General features: G+C 33.9%; 2 protein-coding genes across 2 annotated transcripts; both read left to right on the forward strand.

Moving 5' to 3' along the window:
* Positions 1–7,054: 7,054 nt before the first annotated feature.
* LOC137808004 (uncharacterized) lies at positions 7,055–12,506 on the forward strand. The gene is made up of 2 exons (XM_068608893.1): positions 7,055–7,231; positions 11,778–12,506. The coding sequence occupies exon 2, from the start codon at positions 11,790–11,792 to the stop codon at positions 12,294–12,296; it is 507 nt and encodes a 168-aa protein (XP_068464994.1). The 5' UTR covers positions 7,055–7,231; positions 11,778–11,789; the 3' UTR covers positions 12,297–12,506.
* Positions 12,507–16,268: 3,762 nt separating this feature from the next.
* On the forward strand, positions 16,269–19,440 carry LOC137808005 (geraniol 8-hydroxylase-like). The gene is made up of 2 exons (XM_068608894.1): positions 16,269–17,661; positions 18,666–19,440. Exons 1-2 carry the CDS (start codon positions 16,675–16,677, stop codon positions 19,275–19,277), a joined length of 1,599 nt encoding a protein of 532 aa, XP_068464995.1. The 5' UTR covers positions 16,269–16,674; the 3' UTR covers positions 19,278–19,440.
* Positions 19,441–19,575: the final 135 nt, after the last annotated feature.

Consider the following 19,575-nt stretch of genomic DNA (forward strand, 5'->3'; position numbering starts at 1 on the left):
TTAGACGAATTTCCCACTAGACAAGTTAAATCTTTAATTACCGAAATAGCCTTAGAAACTTCAATCTTTTCCTAAAATCTAGCATAATTCCTCATACGCCATATCATCCATATAGAAAAGGTTGTCACAGCAAGCTTAATCAATTTAACCAAAGGACTACCATCACTCTTAATAAAAGAAAGAAGATCATCCTTATTAGAGAAATGAGATGTAAGAAAAATCTGTCGAACCCAACTCCAAATATGTAATGCAGTAGAACATTCAAAAAATAGATGTTGAATAGATTCTTCATGCTTTTCACAAAGCGTACACATAGAACATATATGCAAACCCTTATTCTGAATATGCTTATCCGTAGGAAGTCGCCCATGAAAAGTTTTCCAGAGTACTAGAGTTTTGGAAGGCGGAATAGATGAAGACCAAATGAACTTACCCCAATCACATGGAACTCCTGATTCCAAGAAAAAAGTCCTAGCCGATTTAAGAGTGAAACGACCAGACTCATCTAGAGTCCAATTAGGAATATCTTGTTCCTCTCTAACCATGATATGATTAAAAAACTGCGGCATATGCTGTAAAGATAAGGGAATATTCCAATCATAACCTGACCAAAATTGAGAGACTGTATCTGGAATGCTAGCCCTATCAGATAACCCTGCAATATTTGCTAAAGAAGTAGTAGAACACCATTTATCATTCCAGAAATTAATAAAAGAACCTGTACTAACAGTCCAAGAAGTATAATCAAGTATGATTGAATAAAATTGCTTAATTCCAAGCCAAAGAGAGGAGGATCTATAAACCATTCTAAATTCGTATTTTGATTTAAGAACTCTGGCTTTCAAGAGTAAAGACCAAGGTTTGTTGCTATAAGCAAAGTTCCAAGCAAGCTTAAGAAGATATGCATTATTTTCATGATGAAGATTAATAATATTCAAGCCTCCATCCGCAAGAGGTGAACAAATTTTCGCCCAATTAACGGTAGCGATACCTTTTTTCATAATATCACCAGTCCAAATAAAATTCCGACACCACTGCTCAACTTGCTTAATAAGTGAAACAGGCCATTTATACATATTAAAACTATAAGCTAGAAATCCAGTAATCACTGTATTGACCAGCTGGATCCGACCCACCATGCTAAGAGATTGACCTTTCCAAGATGCTAGCTTCAATTTGACTTTATCAGCCAAAGGTTGAAGAAACCGACACTTTGGAGCACCAACAAAGATAGGCACTCCTAAATAATTGAAAGGCAAACAACCATGACTACAAGAAAGAATATTTTGAATTTTGGTGACAAATCTTGGAGAATTATCCATGGTGAAGAAACTACTTTTAGAGTTATTAATATATTGACCAGAAAAATCACCATATGTTTTAAGAAAAGTACTCAAATTTCGAAGAGACTTAATATCCCCCCTACAAAAAATAAAAATGTCATCAGCATACAAAATATGAGAGGGAGTGAGATAACCTTTCGGACTAGCCATATTTAAAATCTTCTTATCATTCACAAGCTTAGAGATACCTCTACTAAGAACTTCCTCTGCAAGACAGAAAAGTAAAGGAGACAATGGATCACCTTGTCTTACACCTCGACTGCAGGGAAAAAAACCCACCAAACTACCACTTATTCTGATAGAAAGCATAGCTGAACGAAGAATTGTACTAATCCAACTGACAAACGAGGGGTGAAAACCAAAGCGTTTCAAAACTAATAATAAGAACTTCCAACTCAGAGTGTCAAAAGCCTTATGAATATCAACTTTGTAAGCCACATTACCTCCTCTAACCTTTTTAGAAAGCATGTTAATAGCTTCAGAAGCAATACCAATGCAATCCTGTATCTGTCTACCCTGCACAAACCCATATTGATTAGGAGAAATGATTCTAGCAGCCACAAGAGCAAGCCTATCCGCCAGTATCTTGGAAATAATTTTAAATTTGAAATTAGCAACAGCAATTGGCCTGTAATCTTTAATGGAATCAGCACCCTGAATCTTAGGAATAAGAGATACCACATTACTGTTCATTCCAGGGAGAACCCAATTTTGTTTAAAGAACTGTTGAACAGCATTACAAACATCTGTCCCAATAATTTCCCAGCAAGAATGATAGAAAACACCACCAAAACCATCAGGACCAGGAGCACTATTACCGTTAAGATTAAAAACAGCATTCTTGATTTTAGAAAAATCAGGACATTTAATCAACATCATATTCTCCTCAGAGGAAACCATCGCAGGAATATAAGTACCAATAAAATCTTCCATATTATCAGTATCCAGAATATTAGAAATAGACTCAGCATAAAGATTTTTATAAAAGTCCAAAATATGATCCTCAATGATTTTAGGATCCTCCGTAACCTCATTATCAATCCGTAGACGATGAATCCCACTAGAATTATTTCTCCTTTTGACCACAGCATGGAAAAAAGCGGTATTACGATCTCTATCCTTGAACCATAACATCTTAGCCCTTTCTTTCCAAAACAAATATTGACAGTGAAGAGCATGATCAAGCTCCTCCTTAGCAATCTTTTCTTGACAAAGAAGCCCATCACTATCAGACAAACTAGCAGTCTCTAAGTTTTTTTGAATACCAAGGAGGATACCCTGCTTAAAAAGAACTGCATTGTGAACATTACCAAAAGAATTTTTATTCCAGTCTCGGAGCTCAAGTTTCAACCTTTTTAACTTATGTTGCAAGATAAACATAGGACAACCAACAACCTTATTAGCCCAAGAATCATGAATAAGCTTCATACACGAAGTGTCCTGAAGCCACATAGAAAAGAAACGAAAAGTGCTAACCTTCCGCAAAGAATTACTAGCAAGACTAGCAAGAATAGGGGAATGATCAGAACAATTTTTAACAAGAACCTGATAAGTACAAGAATCCCATTCATCCAGACACACTCCATTACATAAAGCCCTATCCAGTCTTCTATGAATTCTATGCAACCCTCTCCTTCCGTTACACCAAGTATAACAAGACCCAGTAAAAGGCATACAAGAAAGGTCATTAGTATTAATCCAGTCCAGGAATTCATTACAAGAAACCTGATTAGGAGCCACCCCCCCTTTACAGTCATCCGCCGAGAGCACAACATTAAAATCTCCCAGAATACACCAAGGCCCTGTAAAGAAACTAAGATCCCTCCACAAAAATCGTCTAGACAAGTATGTGTTAGCACCATAAACACCTGCAAAGCTAAAACTTTTATCCTGTAGAAGACAAGTTACAGAGATAAATTGATCATGAACCAAGAAATTTTGGACAAGATTAGGAACCGACAAACACCAAAGCTTAGCAACTTTATTAACAATAGGAGACGTAGCCACCAAATGCATATTAACAGATTTGAAAAGGACATCGAAAGCATTAGTGTACGGCATCATAGGTTCCGCAAGAAAAACCAGGAGAGGTTTATGTAGATTAAGTAAACTAAGCAACATCTCCACAGTTTTGTGGTTTCCCAAACCTCTGACATTCCAAAAAAATGAAGAGACCTTCATTGCGACGTTGTAGAGAGAACTGCCTTAGCAGTTTTCCTGGATTTACCAGTCCCCTTAGGTGGTCTCCCTGGAATTCTTTTAGTGCGAACTGTTTCCTCCCCATTATCACTGTCATCATCCTCCATGTCATTAGAGTCAGCCCAAAATTTTGAAACAACCTGATTTTCAATATGATCAGAATTAATTCCAACAGTGGTAGGCGGAATAGTTGACGCTCCCATATGAGAATCACCTCCCACATCTGTAGTTTCCAAAGCATCAAGAGAGGAAAAGTGATTTTGAAGGACCAACGATATTGCTTTAACATCCCCAATATATTTAGCCTTCTGAGGGGAGGGATGAGGCGATTGAGATGGTACAGTCACAATAGTAGAGACCTCCACATTAGGATTAGTATCTGCATGTGATTTAGCCTTCCGAAGAGAGGTAGTACGCAACGGAGATGGTACAATCACAGGAGCAGAGGCCTCCACATGATGACCATCAATAAGAGTCGTTGAATGTGACTCTGAGTCCTTAGCTTGCATAACAGCAAGTGAGTCCAAAGTGGGAGTGGACAACCCCTGCTTGGGTGAGGACCTATCATGATCTGAAGCATCCTCAAGAGGAGGCATATCTGCTAAATCATCCTCCCGTCCATTTGTTTTATCAGCAAGGTGACCCAAGGGTGACCCTACATTAACCCCACCAGTAGCATCAACTTTCAAATTAACAATGGGACCTTCTAAGAGCTTCGTCTGCAGATCTTTTCGCCGATATTCTTTACGTTGGTTTGGAATCGTGGTCCTCCCTTGTTCATGTTCATCAGAAGGTGTCTTCTGAGAAGGTTTATGTTGAGGCCCAGGAACACGACCCTGGTCATGGATCACTCGACATTGAGCAAGCTCGTGCCCAATCATCTTACAATGAGAGCAAAATGGAGGGAGCCATTCATATTCCACACCAGCTACAAAAGCAAAGTCTGGACGTTCAACCAAGAGATGATCAGGAAGAGGGGACAACATATCAATATCCACCAGCACTCTAGCAAACATACCCCTATTCTTTCTCATAGTATGCTCATCCAAAGACAAAGGAGTACCAAGGCCTCTGACGATGGAAAATATTGTCCTTGGTTTCCAATACTCCAAAGGCAAATGGTAAATTCTAACTCAGGTCTGAGCTTTGGTACTCCTCATGGTAGCTGGGACAAAGTCTTTTGTCCAGGCAAACAGTCTCAATAAACCAGGAGATAACTTCAGGGAACCCATCCCGAGAGCCCATCGCATGTCCTCTATAGAAGCGAACTCAAACTCATAGAAACCCTTTCCAAGAGGAATTGCTTTCCATGGTCCAAGAGTTTTCCACACCAGCTGCAACTTTTTAGTTAAATCCAGATGTGTGAGAGGTTTATCCCCCTTAGATAGAATAACCCGACCATGAAGATGGGTTTTGCAATCCTCAAGACCAGCCAAGTAATCTGCCTCATCAATCCGGACAGCAATCATGTCACCCTTAATACAAGGGGTAGGGAGCTGGGACAAAGGAATGTCACATGTATTTCCCAAAGCCTGAGCAAAAGTCTTCCTTTGACCGGACATAGAATATACTTTATTATCAGGACATACTTTTCGATCCATCAAACAAGTCCATGGAATGAGGAAACCCGCAGAGCCCTCCGCCATTTTAAAAGGCTAACAAGTTGCCGCCAAGAAATTCCGCAAGACACACGGAATAGCGACCGCCTCCGCTGTCGCGCGAGCCACCACCTCTGCAGTCACCGTCGTCGGCCGCACCGGACGCCTCGCACCAGCCCAACAATCACCGCACTCCGTCGACGTTGTCGCGCAAACGCCTCTGCTGCACAGGACCCGCACCACGTCGTCTTCTACAGCTCTCGCACCACCAGCGAACCACCGTGTCTCCCACTGTAGCACCGCCGCACCTCCAGTTCCGCTGCCGCTAGGAAACCCTAAAACCCCCAAATCTTCAATTTCCATCAATTATAGTGTTATAGTTTAATAGTAAACTTATTTTTAATATTTATTTTATTAATTTGGTATTATACTTCAAAAAGGTAATATTTCGTGAAATTTTATTTCATGAGCATTTTAATTTATATAAATATTTTTAAAACTTGAACTTGTTTTAGTATAGCTTTTAATTAGTTATGAAAAAAAAAATCAAACTGTTATAGACCAACAACTAAAAATTAACGGACAAAACCTGTTCACAAAGCTAAATTATTATACTTAGTTCTTTGGCAGTAACAGAAATAAAATAACGTAGAAAATAATATTGTAATTATAAAACTTTCTCATCAAATTGTTTTTTTTTTAAATTGTTCTTTTACTTTCTTAAGAGACTAAAATAATGAAATTTTCTGAAAATATAATATGTTGACGAAATATATTTTTAATGAAATTTTTTAAATGATATAGAACTTTTTTTTTTAAATTATAGTTTAATGATGAAGAGTAAACATATTTGTAAAAAAAAAAATCTGTTATATTTTTTTCTAAATATTTATTAGGATTTTAACTGTGAGTTGATCAAATATCGAGTAAAAATGAATCTGAAGAACATTATATAAAAAATAAGATTAATATATCCATTATCTTGATGTAGTTTCGGATATAGGTGATGTCTTAATTTTTTTATATGAAATGTTCATGATTCATTAATGTCGAATAACACTAACTAAAAAACTCAACAAAGTACAGTAAACATGGATAGAACACCTGAGTGATTGAATCTTATTAGAATTTTTTTGTATTTAAAGTGTTTTTTATAAGGAGTTGGAATAGAAATGTAGGACCATATATAAAAAATAAGACTCATATACCTATTATCTTAAGGTTTAAAATTAAAAGTGATATATTAATTTTCTTATTATATGAAATACTCATGACATATTAATATCGACTGACACAACTTTTTAAAAAAAAAAAAACCCAACAATATTTATAAAAAATAATATTAAGTTAATAATATCACTAGTTAAAAAAATAATTTAACCAATTCTTTTCAGGGAGACAAAACCATGAACACTAAATTTATAATATTTTTTGGTAAGTATAATTTTTATTTGTTAAAGTATTGTTACTTAAAATAATTAAATTCTAATAAATTAACAATATCGTAATGACTATCGTTACAATAATTACTTTTTAATTTATTTTTTAAATTTTTTTAACTTAAATTAATATAAATATTTAATTAAATATAAAATTTTAATTATAATAAAAAGTATAAGATATTTTTGAAAAAGGAAAAATCTCATTTATATTCATTAAAAATAAAATTATTGCTATTATAAATAGTTAATACACTTGTATAAAAAAAACTCTTATGTCTAGCTTTCAATACAACTAATAATTATTTACACTAACGAAATTCACCTACTTTCCTCTCTGCATTTTCAGTTGTGTTTTTTTTTTAAAAGTTACTGGACTTAAAGCGAGGCCCAAGGATCCAAAATGGCGAAAGTAGTAAGAAAACCCAATTATCCAACCCAGCTATGAAACGAACAAAGAAGAAATAGGATTGGGGAGGGCAGTGAGATCGCAGGGACAATTCAAAAGGTGAATGTGGAAACGTAAAACAAAAACAACTACCTGAGAAAGACACCACAGATCTGTTCGTGGGATAGGAGAAGCGACATCAACGCCCGAAACGGACAGAAACTTGCAAGAGAGAACCAGTGAACCACGGGATTTGTTACTCAGGTGCGTTCTGCATAAATCTTGACCTACGAACAAACGAATCCAGTGTCGTTTTTGCTTTTTTCTAGTGTCCAACCGAGCTCGCTGAATTAACTCTAAACTCGTGATTTTACACGAGTTTGAGCGAGTTTGCTCGAGTTCACGAGCCTACTAAAAAACCATTCTACGTGCGCGAGTTGATTAGGTTCGAGGGTTGAGTTTACGAGTTGAATAGCGATTTTGGTAACCTTTAATGCAGGGAGTGATATAGGAGAAAAAGATAGAGAGGAAGTCCATTTTTGAAAAGCATTGGTAAAGCCTATGCTCTAAATTGTGACTCATTATCGCCTTCCTATTTTTCTTTGTTATCTTCTTTGGACTCTGGATCAATTTCTAAGTCCACAAGTGAAGCTTTGTTGACCACAATTGGCAATCAGCGACGTTGAATGCTTTGGATGCTAGCAACACATGGGAGCTTGTTTCCTTGCCTCCCGACAAAACCACTATTAGGTTGGGTCTATACAATGAAGATCAAACCTGATGGTACAATTGATCGTTACAAAGCTCGTTTGGTAGCTCAGGGTTATATTCAAATTTTTTGCCCACATTATGGCAACACTTTTTCCCTTGTAGCTGAAATCACCTTTGTTTGCCCTTTTTCTTGTCATGACACTCATCCACCATTGATCTCTTCACCTGATTTTATTGTCTCTAAGGACTCACGTTTTATTTATAGGCTTAAGTGTTTACTCTATTTGGCTTGTGCATCTATCTTGCTATATATGTTGATGGCAATATCATCACTGGTGATGACTCTGAGTGCATTCTTTAACTCAAATCTCACCTTCATAGTCAATTTTAGACCAAGGACTTGGGTCCACTTAAGTGCTTGCTTGGCATCTAAGTTGCACAATCCTCATCTAGCACTACCATTTCCTAGTAGAAATATGCTCACTAAATCCATGAAGAGCTTTTTTATTCACCACATTTGTAACAAGCATGATTCATGGTTTATATGCTCCATCTTGAGGATGAGTGTAAAATATATGATTTGTTGATCTTAGTAATTTTGAAATATGTACAATAGATAATTAGGGTTATTCTCCATTAGTAGCCACTATTAGGTTTTCCTATATTATATTCTAATTCTTAAAACTAAATTAAAAGCAAGCAAGCTTCCTTTATACATGATGTTTTATCACATTATTTTAGTAAATGGCTTAAATAGAAGCTATAGAAAGCTTCATTTATTCGTCAGCAAAATCTCGTTAATGTTATAAATTCGAAATTTGAGCACATGTTGTCCAACTTTAAAGGTAAAAAGGTATCATCTTAAGGTACAAAGGTAGCTATCGAGCAGAAAATTTCATATCAGCACACTCCTTACTGATGATAAACTTTTAGCCTTACAATTTACAAATTATCAATTATAAATAAGAACAATAAAAAGTCCATTACTTCATGAGAGAAATTGTAAGAAGCTTACAACATATACATAAGTACACACTTGCTGGTTCAGGGCAAGGAGATAATAAACGACCCAATTGTAAAGCAAGATGTAAAACAGAAACACAACTCATCAGACACCAAATTCAACAGAAATCAAGAGACACCCAAATGTGGGCAGTCTACTCAATGAAAGAGAAACGGAGACGTAAGGTAGTGATTGAATGAGGTTGAGCTGGCACTTAGTGTGCACACTCTGATAGCTCTAATAAGGACTCTAGGATTCTCAAAATGTAAACCTCAAGCAACCAGCAGTATTTAATGGAACATCAAAAGAATGCAAACACATTTGATGCCTAAGACTAATGAGGCTCTGCATTGTGTTGTTCTCTTACTACAGTGAACACAATGTTGCCATAGGATCGATGGCAAGTTACAGCTTTTTTTTTTTTAATTGTATAAGGGGGTTAACTTGCACCATTTTAATGTTCTTGTGGTGTATGTTGTCTTGCCACATATATACTCTTTTTGGATAGTTGACTGAAGGAAAGGTTGGTAAAGCCATCAGGAATAGCTCCTTTGTAGTTTACTCTAACAAAGGCCCAGGGAACTCTAATAAAGTTCTGCCAATATTTCAGGGATTTCACCTTTAAGTGATTTCTTGATGGTTTAAGATTTCAAGCAAGTCCATGTGACTAAAATTTTCGGCAAGAATAGAACCTGAAATATTGATTCCTGAAAAATCAAGATTAAACAGCTTTCATACCAATGGCTTGTAACATTTCCAAAGAAATGAAGGCTGAAAGATTATTGTTTGGAATATCAATAGCTTGTATAATTTCCAACATGCCCAACCAAGTGGTATTAAGAAAGGTCAAGTTACATCCGTTTTAAGTGAGCAATGACATCAACAGGAATTGATCCTGTGAGCTGGCTGTGAGAGAGATCTTAAGACTAAAGCTGATTAAGCTGCCTCATGCTTCTTGGAATGGACCCATTAAGTTTCTTGCCTTGAAGGACTAAGTGTGAAAGCATATCAAGCTGTGAGATAGAATCAGGTATTTAACCAACCAACATGTTTTGATGCAGAAAATTTTTTGTTAGGTCTTTTGATTCAGAAGTTTATCTGGTATTGCACCTTCTAATACATTGCCATGTAGACGGAGCCCTGAAGGTGAGAAAGTTTGGACAGTTCTGGATGAATTTGACCTGAAACTTATTTTCAGAAAGGGCTAAAGTGATGAGTTTAGATAGGTTCTCTACACCTGATTTTATCAATACACTGAAGTTCACTACCAAACTTAGTGCTATGATTTTAGCAGTTATAGAGGTGGGTCTAGGATTTCCAATCCAAGGCATTTTGTTGGATTGGGCGACCTTTAAGAACCCTTAGGAAATTCCCTGCTTAAAGGGCTAGACAACATGGTAACATTTACCAGACTAGTACAATTGGCAATGCTAGGGGGGATGGAGAATGAATGACACCAAAACAAAAACTTGATCACAAATCCATTCACAAAATTGAAAACCAAAACATGTTGTGGTAATAGTACAAGACACGTCACATGAAGATAGAAAAGGTTTCTTGTCGCAGATCTGAAAACACTAAAGGCAAAATCTGCATGTTGTCCAGCCAAACATGAAATCACATTTTTGTTAAGGTACAACAAAATTGATAACAAAAGCTAGTGATGACAGTACATAACAATAAATTGACAAAAATGACATTGGGATTAATAATTAGGTTTCTGTACATATGTAATATTGCCACACCATGCCCAACAATTGAAAGTGCTTTAAAATTTAGTTGAGCCTCGTTCAAAATCCTATGCCATTAGGACTTTAATAAATTAATTTATCAATTCACTTAACAGTGTCCCCACATAGATTGTTGTCCAATGATAAATGCAAACTTTGGTTCCAAGAGTGGAAACCCAATCCAACTATTTCCTCGCCATAGCATTTTTAGTATCATCATTCCACTATGTCGTTCCTGTACAAGATCAAAATTATTAATAATCAGGACAATAATTAAGAGTGCTGGTAAGTTTGCAAATAAAGGTTAGATTAAAAGGGCGTCTAGGGATAAATAAAGCATAGTTAAAAGAAAGTTGAGGAAGAGGATGAGTTTGTTCGATGCACCAAACTTTCATTTGAGAGTAGTCTGCAAGATTAACAAAAGGCATGGAGTCCGAAAAGGTCGAGGTAAAAGGAGATTGTTACCAGTTATATGATTTGAGGCATCACAATCAAGTATCCAAGGTTTATGAGAGGAAGACTGAGAAACAAAGTCTATTGAGCCACTACCAAAACAAAATTATGCAAGTTGGTTGGTTGCTCGAAGCTTCAGAAGTTCATGATACTCAGTAGCAAAAATCATGATATCTAAAGTAAGAGTGGTGGCTTCGGCCACATTAGCTAGCTTAGACTTCTTGTGAGCTTTGGTGTGACATTCTTCTTTAGCGTGACCCCAACGGCTGAAGTAATTGATGTGGGTGCGACCACCACAGTGAGAGGAGTGAGAGACTAGGGACGTTGAATTGTTTTCAAAAGTATGAAGAGTGGAGAGACACAACCACTACTCCCGAGTAGGTAGGAGCTTTAGAATTCGTGAGAATTTGGTTACAAACAACTTTAAGGTCCAGTAAAAGTCCAACAAGAGCAAAATAACTTAGAAACCTTTCAAATTATAATACCTCCAAACCTACATCTCTTGAGAATTCCAAATTACAATTATTAAGCACAACATTCAAACACAAGTAACTACTAGAAAACAAATTACAAGGAAACAACTCCCTAAACGTAATTCTTTACTTTTCTACTAACCCTAGCTCATTAAGGCTATGTTCAGATTGATGGTTATTCCATTTCATTCCATCCCAATATTTTATTCCAACCTTCCATTTAACCCACCTTTACTTATTTAAACATAGCGTAAGGGTCCTTGGACTTACAAATAAGACACTTAAATGCTTATGATACCTAAAACAGGAGCCACCAAAATCAATAAAATATCCATAAATTATAAAAATGATCCCAATTTTAATTATTTTTTCTACATTACCTGCATCAATTTGTTTTTAACATCATTACTTTCATGATATCTTTCGGGTACCTTATGTAGGAGCTATCAATTATGGGTGAGTTTACGATTCAGATTAGCAATGACCTTGTTAATCAGCTTGTTGATGATGCTGTGCCGAAGAAAAAAACCAGAAAGAGTAGACGAAAGGTGGCAAGAGACCCTGAAAAGTCCCAATCTAATGAAACTAAAAAGCCCGAGAGTGCAGTTATTCCAGGGTGGCCAGTGCAGCCCCCTATGCATCTACCTGCCACTCTTCCTGCTCAACCTCTACAGTCAGAGTTAGAAGGTATTCAATCTATGCTTCAGGAAAGTGAGAAGATTTTGGAAAGATTGCAGAAGCAAGAGGATAATATGCTGCAGGAAGTAACCCAGAAGGCAAAGGATCTTCATGCTAAAGAGTATAAGCTTCCAAACCCAAAGCCTGAGCCATGCACGGCCGAGAGATTTGCGACCTTATCATGTTACAAGGAACATATCAAGGATCCTTTGAAGTGTGCTAGTCTTGTTACCAGTTTTGCTGATTGCCTGCGTAGGTTTGGCCGTTTAGGTGACAAGTGATTTTATACTGAGTAGTGGTTTAAAAGGAAATTCGTGTGACAAATGCAAATAAACTAGTGAGCTAAATACTGGTAAATACTGATGGTGCTACTGCCAATTTTGTTTAGTCTCATTCGCAACATTAAACCATGTTTGTCAGCCTACAATAAGTGCTGAACAATTTGTTATTTGCTTGCCCTTTCTATCAAGGGAATATTTTCAAGTTGATCAGTTACAAGTATGCTACTAACTCTAAAAAATAGAGACGCTGCTGGTTTTATCAACTTTGAGTATCGTTATTCATTTTTGTTTTTATGCTGGAACAGCTTTTACAACCCAAAACAACGTTAGGCGACGTACTGTAGCTAAGAACATGAAAAAATAGTATTAATTGGAAACTTGACCTAACGTGAAAAAATAGTATTAATTGGAAACTTGACCTTAACTGTCTAAAATACTTTGAAGGGAAAAAGATCCCTAAAGTACCCTAAACTGAAGACATTTTAAACTTAGCTTTATTTTTATTAATCTTTAAACTATCTTATTTTGAAAATAGACGCAATGAAGTTTAATTTTGTTTCGATTCTTCCTTAATTTTCTTTTATCACTCACTTAAAATTTACATTTTCTACAAATAATTTTTTTTCTTAGTTTATTACAATTCATTTGATCATGTATTAAAATGTAAAAAACATGAATTTATAAATTTTAAAATAATAAAAATTTATTTGAATTTTTTTAATTATAAGTTTTATTATGTCTTAGTGTTTGAAAAAATTATTTGACGTAAACTATATAATTACTGAGTTTTAAAATAATTAAATAAGTAAATGGTTAAGATTTTTCTTTATTAATAGTTCAACCTGAATTTAAAAGAGAGTAAAATTTAAAAATGAAATTAAAATTAAGGTTTATTCATAAAAGGAGATCAAACTTAAGGACTCTACAGTTTAAGATATTTATCTTAAACGAACATCAAGATTAAGAATGAATTAGGATGAATCTAAGGTTTAAGATCCTTATTTATAGAAACAAGATACAATTTAATACTGTTAAATACTCCTTCCCTAACTCTTCATTCGTTCTATTGCACAGGTTTCAAAATTCAAACCATTTTTAATATGGTATTTGGAGTCTGTATTTTTGTCTCCAACCAGTTTCTCAAAAGGTATTAACACCAACTGTATTCTAGAAAGTGGAATTGTCATGAATTGAAAATAAAATTAAATGAATACTTACTCATTAATAGGATGAAAATGGATAATAAGGTAGTCATATTTCTGTGTATCTTAACTTCAAAAAATATTTAAGTGCTCTTAATTATATAAAACAAATGATATATTTTACTTCTAATTTATATATATATATATATATATATTCTTTAATTTTATTATAAATACATTATTAGAAAATGGATTAAATATTTCTTTATCCTTTCTTGTGATAGTGCAGTTGGTCTCGAAGGCAACATTTATTAGTTGTTCTGCTTTTGTAGACTACACAAGATTCTTAATTTTTTATTTATTGGCGTGTAATAGGGATAGAAAGGTTGAGATTTCTAGTATTGTAATTTTGTTATATAAATATCAATGCTTCAATGAATGTGATGATTATAGTCTCCATCTAATCCATATTTGTTGTAAATAAAGTGATTGAAAAACATTTTAATTAGAATCAAATTATTATTAAAGTGGATCCTTTTAAAATATATTTGTTTAAATTAAATTATAATTTTATGGAATTGATTTGAAATATAATTCATGAAATTAAAAATTATACTTTAAAATAAGATGTACTTCAAATGTATTAAGTAATTCATAGTATATAAGTGGGTGCAAACTTCACCCCATTGAGCCGGTTTTATGGGGTTGAGTTAGGCTTAAAGTCCACTTTGTAATATGGTATCAATGTCACTCGCTATTGGGCTACTATCGGACCACCCATAATATATAGTCTCACGCACGACTTGACAGTCTCGGCGTGAGGGAGGATGAAACAACTCCTAGTTCAATCTAAGTTATCACCTATGAGATTGAAGTTTCAACAAGTGATTTCATGGATAGATTAGATACCAATAGATAAATGGACTCAAGCATATGATGAAGACAAGAGGTATGCATGACAATCACTATTGTCAAATGCATGAACTCTATTTTGAAGGGAGCACATTCCTTACCCATTTCTATTTTTATTAAATCAACATTTAAAAGAACTAAATCGTAATTTGTTGAATGAAACATTAAGATAGAGTACATGTTGTGAGCAAGACATCAATACCCTAATGATATCACTACCTTACTCGAGAAATATGAATAAAGATCAACCATGTGTCATGTTCAAGCTATAATCAAGAAATTTTTGAGTTCAATGTTCAAAAGATAGTAACTCCTCAACTTAGTCGACGACTAATGTCAAACACAATTGAGTTAAATGACTGTTGGTGTAATCATGAGGAGTTTCAAGTTCTTTGACTACCTTATTTTCACATCATTATTGTTATTGACACTCTACAAAATATTTACAAAATAAAGTTCAGTTTCATCAGGTTTGAAATGAAGTTATTTGTTATCTTATACAAGATTGAATTTCATTCTTAATTCTCATATACACACTAAACAATCAAACACTTAACTTACTTGTCTTCATAACAATTATCTTCATAACAAAATGAATGAACTAATTTTAAATAAGGAAAAAAAAAACTTATTATCAGAATAAATATCACATAATAAAAATTGTTCATATAAATAATGTAAAAATTTTATTTCAATTTTTTTATTTATTTATACGTTTGATGTCCTTAATGTTTTTTATTCAAATTATTGATTTACTTACTATTTTATATTTTTCAAATTATATTTAATTAACATCATTATTTAATTATTGAATCACACTATTAAGAAAAGTATATAAATTAAAATATACAAAAATTTATTTAAAACTAAAATCATTAGTACATTTTTAATTTTTCATAATAACTATTTTTGAATAAATAAAAAAACCTATAAGTTAATTAAAAGATCAAAACAGAAAATTAATATTCAATTTAAAAAAATGCTAAAATCCAATTAAAAATTACAAAAATAAAATTTTAAAAATCATGTTTAAATACATTATTTCATTAAAAAAACATTTACATATAAGAATTTTGAAAAAGTAAACAAAAATTTAAAATACGATTTCTAATGTTGAATATTTGGTTTAGACCAAACTTGTGTTTGAGTATTTTTAGATAATATTCCAACCAAATAGCTCCACTTTCCTAAATAGAAGAAAGGGAGATCACACACATTTGGGAACCAGAATTTAGGTATCACTGAAGCCAAACCCCCATAAATTTCCAGACCTGTGTTTATACATTTCATGGCACCTAGGACAGTGATAAGTTGAGAGTTTAATATCTAAAAAAATATTATATATATATGTAAACAAATAATACATATATTAATAATATAATATCTTTTTTACATTATCTAATCACAAATCGTTAAATTTGTTAAATTTATAAAGTTAAAATTTAAATATTTATATTAATTTTATATTATTAATTTGTGGGTAGCATTTAAAGTGAATATAGATGTAACAAAAATTGCAAGGGTGATTTGTTTTGTTGGTAACCGTTAAAATATTGATTTTTTTTGTTTTAATATAGACAATTCTATACGTTACGAAAATGAACAAGTAATGCTTGATTTGAAATAATTTTGTAAGTATTAGAACGTTTGTTTATATGTGAAAGAAAGAAAGAAAGAGAACAATCTACAGAACACCAATCATTTTTGGAAAAAACAGTATAGAAAAAACCAAATTTATCAATCATTATAAATTATCTTAAAATTCATATTATGAATAACTTCTTTATTAACAAAAAATATTTTATATTAATAATACATGTCATTTAAACTCATTTATTACATAAAGATAAGTTTAAAAAAAATGTAATTAGAACTTAAAAACATAGCTTTAAAAGAATTTCTTTTTCCGCCAAGCCACTCTTCCTCTCTAGTTTTTCCTCTCTAAACTTCTATAAGACTATAACCATTAAAAAGATCTACTCCTTAACCCACAAATACCACTACATTTATTTTATTTTATCTTCTCTTTGAAATAAACACAAAAATATTTTTTTTGTCACCCTACTTTCTCTATTTGTTCATGACTTCCAAGTTTTCTTCTTCTCAGACTCGAAAACAATTTCAAAAATCTTTAATTTAAAATTGAAATTTCATATATAGTATGAAGTGATGATACCTAGTGAGTTAAGCAAAAAAAACCTAAGATTCCCCTTCTGTCGTCTAACCATCGTGCGCCCTTCCAAACATGTAATAATTTGTCGGTTTCTGCTAATTTTCTTTGCATTACTCGCTACCTCTATCTTCCAAATTCTCATTTCCTTTATATGAAATCCCAACACAAGAATACTCATAATTACACCACCATGTCTCTCTCCTCAGCTCTATCTCAAACCCTGTATTGGTGTGATCAACCTACAACTACCCTTATAATCTTCTTCCTTATTTTCCTAATAACGTGCTACCGATTCCTCAAACCCAACCCCCAAAACCTACCACCGGCTCCACCGGGCCTCCCCTTATTCGGAAACCTTTTATCTCTTCACCCTCAGCTTCACACTTACTTCGCCGCCTTGGCCCAGATACACGGCCCAATTTTCAAACTTCAACTCGGGACCAAGCTCGCCATCGTCATAACTTCACCCACCGTTGCTCGCGAGGTCCTCAAAGACAACGACACCGTTTTCGCCAACCGCGACGTCCCCGTCGCCGGTAGGATTGCCACCTATGGTGGATCCGACATAGTATGGACCCCGTACGGAGCCGAATGGCGGATGCTGAGGAAAGTGTGCGTGGTGAAGATGTTGAGCACCGCCACCCTGGATTCCGTGTACGATCTGCGGCGCAACGAGGTGTGCAAAACGGTGTCGTATTTGTACGACCGAGCGGGGAGTGCGGTGAACGTCGGGGAGCAGGCGTTTCTGACGGTGATGAATGTGATAACCAGTATGATGTGGGGCGGGGCGGTGGAAGAGGTGGAAAGGGAGAGTTTGGGAGCGGAGTTCAGGGAGTTGGTGGCGGAGATGACGCTGCTTCTGGGGAAGCCCAATGTTTCGGACTTTTTTCCCGGGTTGGCCCGGTTCGATTTGCAGGGCGTGGAGAAACAGATGCAGGCGTTGGTACCCCGGTTAGATGGAATATTTGAAAAGATGATTGGTGAAGGAGTGAAGGTGGAAGAAGAAGAAGAAGAAGAAGAAGATGGGAAAAAGAAAAAAAGGAAGAATTTTGTGCAGTATTTGTTGGATCTTAAGGATTCTGAAGGCCCTGATTCAAAGACCCCATTCACCATGACCCACGTTAAGGCCCTCCTCATGGTACCTTTTCTTACTTCACTTTCAAACTTCATTACCTTCTTTGCATCTCCTTTTTGGATTTCCTTTCCAAAATCTAAATCTAAATTATTTCTTCAATTTTACCTTTTCTTTTTAAAACAATTGTAGAATAAAAGAATAATATATTTGAGTGGTAAGTTTATGAGATGATAAGAATGTGGAAGATAAAAAAATCTTCACACCAGCTTTTATAAATATAACCATTTGACACCTGTGATTAATAATAACATATTAAATAAAGATATTAAGTTAAAATGTAAATAAAATTATTAAATAATTTTTTTTTATAAAGAATTATTAGGAGGTGATATAAGTTTGTAAGTTTGTCTGGATCAAAGGGAAGAAAGGAAGAGAAATAGAATTGGAAGTTAGATTATTTGGATTCAAGTTTGAGAAAATCATGAATAAAAAAATTATAGTAAATTTAACGTGTTTAGAGTTTTGGATGGTATAATAAATGTGATTTTAAATTAATAACTTAAGAAATTTTTTGAAAATGTAAATTAAAGTTAAAATAAATTTTAAGTTGAATAAAATTATTATAAAACTTTAATAAATAAAAATAATATATTTTAAAATAAATTATTTATAAAATATCAAAAAAATTAATTATTTTATTTTATTTATTCAGAACCAATTATTTTTGTCAATATTTTACTATATTACGATATAATTATTATGATTTTAGGTATAATTAATTATGTTTTATTTATAATCAATTTTATTATTTATTTTTTATGCAGGTATTTATTGTTATATATAATGTTTTTTGTTTTTTTAGTACTTTATAGCCTTGTTTTCCTAATTTTCTTCAATCACAATTTTTTCTGTATTTGTTGGGCTAGCAAGATAAACAAGTTTTATAAGTATAATAGCATTTAAGTTTTCACATAAGTACATAAGCTAAGTAAATGGTAAATTAATTATTTTGTTGGAGAATATGGTGAGACTAATGTTAGGGAGATTTGTGCATGAGAACAAAACAGGATATGATTGTAGGTGGAACGGATACATCTTCCAACACAGTTGAGTTTGCAATGGCAGAAATAATGCAGAAGGCAGAAGTGATGAAGAGAGTTCAAGAAGAGTTGGAAAATGTGGTTGGAAAAGATAAGATGGTAGAAGAGTCTCACCTTCATAAGTTGATTTACTTGCAAGCTGTGATGAAAGAGACTCTTCGATTGCATCCTGCACTTCCACTTTTAGTCCCACATTGCCCTAGTCAAACCACCAACGTGGGAGGCTACACCATCCCAAAGGGTTCTCGAGTCTTCATCAATGTATGGGCCATTCATAGAGACCCTTCCGTCTGGGACAAACCACTCCAATTTGATCCCACAAGGTTCTTAGATGCAAAATGGGATTTCACTGGCAATGACTTCAATTATTTTCCCTTTGGATCTGGAAGAAGAATCTGTGCAGGAATAACAATGGCTGAGAAGACTGTTCTGCATCTTCTTGCCACACTTCTGCACTTATTTGACTGGACAATACCACAGGGACAAAAGTTAGAGATATCAGAACAATTTGGAATTGTTCTAAGAAAGAAAATGCCTATGATTGCTATTCCCACACCACGCTTCTCCAACCCAAACTAAACTTTTATAATAACTTAATATCATAATTATGCACTAAGCAAGGGAACATACTTCTAATAATATTTAAGTACCCACCATATGCCTTTTCTTTTGAATGCTTCAACAAAATGTAAGAAAAAAAAAACTTCAAAACAAGAATTTAATAAAGATTTGTTAGCTGAAACTCTGTTGTCTACAAAATATTAGCCTAAACAAGACCTTAATAAAATTGCATTTAGTTATAGATTGCTGTAGTTCTATTATTAAATCCTTAATACAACCGCGATTATTTTTTAGTGGGAATTACTTTTTCATTTGT

Source organism: Phaseolus vulgaris, chromosome 3 (assembly GCF_000499845.2).
Source record: "Phaseolus vulgaris cultivar G19833 chromosome 3, P. vulgaris v2.0, whole genome shotgun sequence".
Classification (NCBI taxonomy): domain Eukaryota; kingdom Viridiplantae; phylum Streptophyta; class Magnoliopsida; order Fabales; family Fabaceae; genus Phaseolus; species Phaseolus vulgaris.